The sequence below is a fragment of the Carlito syrichta genome, unplaced genomic scaffold (assembly GCF_000164805.1).
Source record: "Carlito syrichta isolate Samal-C Ts95f unplaced genomic scaffold, Tarsius_syrichta-2.0.1 Scaffold314050, whole genome shotgun sequence".
In the NCBI taxonomy this organism is placed as follows: domain Eukaryota; kingdom Metazoa; phylum Chordata; class Mammalia; order Primates; family Tarsiidae; genus Carlito; species Carlito syrichta.
The window spans coordinates 647,737-654,048 of NW_007258146.1; the positions used below are offsets into that span (position 1 = coordinate 647,737).

General features: G+C 43.8%; 1 protein-coding gene across 1 annotated transcript; it reads left to right on the plus strand.

Annotated features, from left to right (window-relative positions):
• The first annotated feature begins 1,749 nt into the window (after positions 1-1,749).
• LALBA (lactalbumin alpha) lies at positions 1,750-3,819 on the plus strand. Its single transcript, XM_008070902.1, has 4 exons — positions 1,750-1,882; positions 2,236-2,394; positions 3,180-3,255; positions 3,759-3,819. Exons 1-4 carry the CDS (start codon positions 1,750-1,752, stop codon positions 3,817-3,819), a joined length of 429 nt encoding a protein of 142 aa, XP_008069093.1.
• The last annotated feature ends 2,493 nt before the right edge of the window (positions 3,820-6,312 follow it).

A 6,312-nucleotide genomic window follows, 5' to 3' on the forward strand; every position in this document is an offset into this window, starting at 1 on the left:
TCCTTCCTTCCTTTCATCTCACTGTATCACCCAGGCTGAACTGCAGTGGCATACCTCGACCTGCTGGGCTCAGGCGATCCTTCCATCTCAGCCTTTCAAGTAGCTGGAACCACAGGTGCGTGCCACTACACCCAGCTACTTTTTTGATTTATTGTAGAGACAAGGTCGTGCTAAGTTGCCCAGGCTGGTCTCGAACCCCTGGACTCAGGCAATCCTCTCACCTCTGCCTCCCAAAGTGCTGGGATTAGAGGCAAGAGCCATCGCAACCGGTGACTAGTTTTTCTTCTGTCCCTTTCCATGTGGTTCAAGGACATCCTTCCACACCTAGACATAGCTTCAACAAAACATGCTTAGTGTGATAGAACTCTTATTTCTGTAGTATACCTTTTCAATGCCTGTGGGTGAAATTAAGAGAAATGCAGTGGTAACACTTTTGTTGTGTTTCTGAACATGTTTCTCTTTGCTATTGGGATTTTCTGCTCCTCTGTCTTGGCACAGCAATATCCTCCATACTAGTTTCACTTCATATACTGGTTATCCATGATATAGAAGACAGGCATGAACTGAGAGGCACTTCCCCTGACTCTGAAGACATGTAGGATACAGCAGTATAGAATAAATTCAGTTTGTAAGTCTGAAATAGTTTGGTTGAAATGAATACCCCCTAAAATACAACAAATAGGGTCTAGAGATTAGGATAAAGATAAGAAGCCTTGGCATGAAGGAGGCCAACAGCCACCAGCACCATGATATGAAGCTTGATGCCAGCAAATTAAAGGAATTATTTCAAACTAGTACTCTCATCTCTACTTGCTCAGGGGCACTAATCTTATAACTAGGAATAAAAACTTTGTTTTGCAGGTTCCATGTACATGCTCATATGCTTACCCAATCTTAAATTGATTAAAGTTCAGTCTTCTCACCGGCTTGGGTCTTTTTAATTTTTTGTAACCAACTCTGAGACTGTCTACAAATATGAACAAATGTGTTACAAGTGATTAGCCTTGGATGTACATAATGTCTTAATGCCAGTGCAGTATCTGGTTATTTATGGTAGGGGTGACTGGGGGTGGGAAACCTGATAATAGCTCATAGGATAGCTAGATACTTTCATATATGCTTTTCAAGTTACCCCTTTTCCTAAAGTAGGAAGGCTCAGGATCCAAGTTATCATAGTCTATGTTCCCATAGTCTATCCCGATCTCCAAGCCCTCAACCATGAACCACCATATCAAGGAACTCTTTCTAGGTTTTGTTCCATGACTGGGTTGGCTGGACAGATACCCGCTCTGATCCTGGGATGTGGCATGGGATGACATACACCCCCTTTTCACATCTGTATGTCTCTAGGCTATGGACTCTTATTGTATTTTCTGGTTGCCTCACTTACGTTGCCCCTGAGGCCTTCTTTGTTCCTGAAGTAGTTGGGGACACTCTGATTCCCAGAACCCATTTTATAAGAAACAAAGAGATAAATAAAGCTAAATAGGAAATAGGATCATGCTTTGAAATCTTTCTAGGCAGAGAACAATACCTGGTATGAACTAAATATTCAGGGAAGGGAAGGAGAAGTAGGGTGAATTATGGAAGAAAGCTGGCAGGCTCAGTGTTTCTGTCTTGGCATCACCAGTCTGTCTTCATCATCTTCCTGGAAGTGGGACTTGGTGCCAGTCCCCTGAGGCTTTCTGCATGAATAAAAAGAGGTGAAGCTGAGTGGTGCCCTTAGTTCAGATTCTTGGGGCAGCCAAAATGATGTCCTTTGTCTCTCTGTTCCTGGTGGGCATCCTGTTCCCTGCCATCCAGGCTGAACAATTGACAACATGTGAAGTGTCCCGGTTGCTGAAAGAAATGGACAACTATAGAGGCATCCCTTTGCCTGAATGTGAGTTCCCTGCTCTTTTGTTTCGTTCCATTCCTTCATCTGTTCTTTTCTTGGTGTTCTTCATCTGCTTCTTCTTTTGCTCCCTTTCTCTCCTCTACTCCACTTGATTATCTAATCATTTTCTTATCTTTTCTGCTTATCTGTGCATGCTTTTATTCCATTTGTTTTTCTATCCTTCCTTTCTCCTATTGTCTGATTCCTTTGGGAATGCTCCATCTCCTCTCATCAAGATATTCTGTGCTTTGCTATCTTTGGAGATGGGCTGGAAAGCATTTTCTGTCTGGGAACTATATTCTTCATTTATGCTGATCTTGGTCATCTATGTGATTACCTCTCTCTCATCTTTCCCTCAGTGGTCTGTACCATATTTCACACCAGTGGTTATGACACACAAGCCATAGTCAAAAACAATGAAAGCACAGAATATGGACTCTTCCAGATCAGTAATAAACTTTGGTGCAGAAGCGACCAGATTCCTCAGTCAGAAAACATCTGTGACATCTCCTGTGATAGTGAGTAGTCTCTATAATCCTGTTCCTCTGGTTTTCTGGAGCCTGCCCCTGGGATAATCTCCTTTTTGGTATCAAGCAGACCTCAGATTTCACTGTCTTGGCTGGATTCCACAAAAATTGACAGTGTTGAGGAAGAAGTAGTTTGAATTTTTCATGATTACCAATTCTCTGACAGTCTTCTGAAGTTCTGGGGTAGACAGTCTGAGCTGCCTAGTAGTCTTAAAGTCTGATTCTCTGCATTTTCAGGGTAAGTCAGTTAATGAAGTTGATGATTCCTTCACAGATTTTTCAAGGAAGTAAAGGAAGTCCCTGTCTAGGGAGAACCATTATTGTACTGGTCCTTTAATATAGAAAGACAACAGGGCCAGGCACGGTGCCTCACAACTGCAATTCCAGTTTTTTGGGAGACTGAGACAGGAGGATTGCTTGAGTCCAGGAATTTGAGAACAGTCTAGGCAGCATGGCGAGACCTCGTCTCTACAAAAAAAACAAAAACAAAAACCAATCAGCTGGGCATGGTGGCACGTGCCTGTAGTTCCAGCTATTTGGAAATCTGAGACAGAAGGATTGCCTGAGCGCAAGGGGTGAAGGCTGTGGTAAGCCATGAGCATGCCTCTGCACTCTAGCCTGGGTGACAAAAAAATAAAAAAGAAAGAAAGACAAGGGGCATAAGTTTTGAATTCAGAGAACAACCCCATGTACTGGATCCAGGGAATATAGAACCTATTACTTTTCGGGATAATACTTCTTTGTTTTCTCCTTCTTTTCCTTGTAACTGCTTCCAGAGTTCCTGGATGGTGAACTTACTGATGACATAGCATGTGCCAAGAAGATTCTGGATATTAAGGGAATTGACTACTGGTGAATCCTCGTTCTATTTTCTTATTCCCCTTCCCTTTTTCCTCTTACCCCATTAGCCCAGACTATTTCTCCCTTTCTCTGTCTCCTGGTCTTTTAACTAGAATATATCTCCAGCCCAAAACTCATCTAGTAGACTCAGGTTTCCATGTTTAAGCCTTCCTTGCTCCACTCCCGTGGGGCATCTTTCCTAATATGAGGTTCTCTAGTGGAGGGCTGAGTCTCAGGCTTCCTTTCACATGGACTTAGATATCTAATACCATCTGTTCAGTCCTAGGCAAGCTCTTGGTATCATCACACACCTTTTATAGCTCTACAACTTTATTGGATTTTTATGGACCCTACCACACTAGATAGCTTCATGTCCCTTTCCATCTGGCGAGGAAAGTCTTTCTGTAATTCTCATTCATACTCTTCCACCTCAGCCCTCCTTGGGATGAAGCTAGATGGAAATTCAAGTTAATATCCAGCCATCCAACTCCTCTTGTCTTTTTCTCTATCATCAGGTTGGCCCATGAAGCACTCTGCTCTGAGAATCTGGAACAGTGGCGCTGCGAGGAGTTGTGAGCTATCCTTGCTGCTTCAGCCCTCTCCACATCCCTGGAATGCCTCTTCCCTAATGCTCTCTCAGTGTGCTTCTTTCTACTTCCCTTTCTAAAGCTGATTTGTTTCTGAGCCCTGGGTCCTGCAGTGACATCAATGGACTCTTCAAGATTGTTCTCCAGGGATACCCGACTGGTGCACTGGACACTAAACCTTTGCTCATTGCCTTCCAATGGCACTTTTACTACAGCACAGATTCCACCTGAATAAAGCACCTGATTTGGAGTCACTGGCTGTATTTACTTCCTGGTGGGAAAGGGAAGAAATAGAGTGAGTGGGTGGACACTGAAGCCAAGGTCATTGCTACCTTCTGTTGCTACTGAAGAAGACAGAGGGTGAACTTATAGCAAAAAGATGTGGGTTATTTTCTATACCACTTCAATTCAACAAACTTTATTTGATCACCTAGTGTATTGAAGGAACTGCAGAGGGATCCAAAGTTGGCTAAAGGTCTCCTCTGTCAAGGACTAATAGGAGAGACAAGAGAAGCAATAATAAATAGTTATAATACAAGGAATAAGGTTAATAAACATCATGAGAGAGATTAGAAATGTACCCTGGACATTACAAAAGTAAAGATCATTTATATTTGGAGGAGATGTTGGAAAAGAGGAATCAAGAAAAGGTTCATAAAATATGAGGCACCTAGACTGCTTTCGAAGTATGGTGGGATTTTGACATGGAGATATAGTATGGGAAAAGGACAGCATGGGCAAGGACCCAACGATCTGAGATGAATGACTTAAGGGGGTTGAGGGAGTTCCTTATCCCTCATGAAGAGCTGTGAAAGGAATCCTCACCCTCTGTCTCCCTCTGGAAGCCAGAGATAGAAGAGGGACGTTTACAATCAGCTCAGTGAAGAATCTGAGGACCTTGGACATTTTGGTTTGGGCCTTCTACTCCATTGTTTTTTCCTTTGTTCTTTGCTTATTTTTAAGGACAGTTTTTGCAGAACTTCATTTATTATAATAATTATGGAATATATGAAAGAAGAAGACTCAGGAACATTGGATCCTAAAGTCTGTTTCTGCTACTCACTGATGGTCTGAATCTGGGCAAGTCATATCTGTTCTTGGTGCCTCAGTTTCCTCATCTTAAAATGAGTCTTGGTCTAGATGGTTTTCTGAGTTCTCTGTCTGCTTTGACAATCCAGCATTTCAAAACTAAAATTTAATTTGCCACATTTCTGAAATTCACATCTTCTTTTTGCCTCTTTTTTTTTTTTTTTGAGTTGGAGTCTCACTCTGTCGCCCAGACTGGAGTGCAGTGGCCGCTCCCGGCCACCGCAGCCTCGACCTGCTGGGCTCCGGCGATCCCTCCGCCTCAGCCTTTCGAGGAGCCGGAATTACAGGCGTGCGCTACCACGCCCGGCTAAGTTTTTGACTTTATTGTAGAGATGAGGTCTTGCTGCCCAGGCGGGTCTCGAACCCGCAGGCTCAGGCAATCCACTCACCTCAGCCTCCCAAAGGCGCGGGATTACAGGCTGAGTTCTTTTTGCCTTTTTAAGGTGTCTAATTACACTCTTCCACCCCAATACCCCCTGGGGCTTTAGAAAGTCAGACCATACTTCCCTTGTCTCAGAAACTATCATCTCCCAAATGAAGCCATGGTGATTAGGGGTCTCTAGGGCTAGACAAGGGATGGGGAGGCCATCCTCCCATATCTAATTAAAAAACCCAGGAAATAACTTAGTAGTAGTCACATTATTGTAGTGTGAATTTAAACACAATGTGATGCATCCCTCGGGGGTATTGTACACTATTCCCTTCCTAATTATAGGGCAAAAGGCTTTCTTCCAAGTCTACGGGGTTTCAGAAGTAAATCCTTTGTATGAGTGTATGTGAGAGGGCAGAGCTGGTGTCCATTCTCCCCACTGAGTTCACACATCTCTACTTCTTACCAATTAACCAGCCTCAGCTACACCCTTAGAAGGTCACATGATCTGGAAAATATGAGGGACTACCTTCATCAAGTGGCTACAGCAGGAATACAACTAAAGCTGGGCTGTATTGCTCAGGCCCACAGCCCTGGCCTTCATCCTACAAAGAAGAACAGAAAAGTCTTCACCTGTAAAGACAAGTATACTCATATATGGATCCATGATCTTCAGGAGCCTTTGTGGAAGGAAACTGACTATAAGGGATTTACTTATAGAGAGGATACTAGCCTGAGGGTCAGAAGATCAAGATCAGAAGCCAGGAAATGGGCATGGAAGAAGTTTATTTTTTAAAAAATGGTCATTCAGCCGGGCTCGGTGGCTCAGCCTGTAATCCCGCACCTTTGGGAGGCTGAGGTGAGTGGATTGCCTGAGCCCGCGGGTTTGAGACCCGCTTGGGCAACTTGGCGAGACCTCATCTCCACAATAAATCAAAAATTAGCCGGGCGTGGTAGCACGCGCCGTAGTTCCAGCTGCTTGGAAGGCTGAGGTGGAAGGATTGCCGGAGCCCAGCAGGTGAA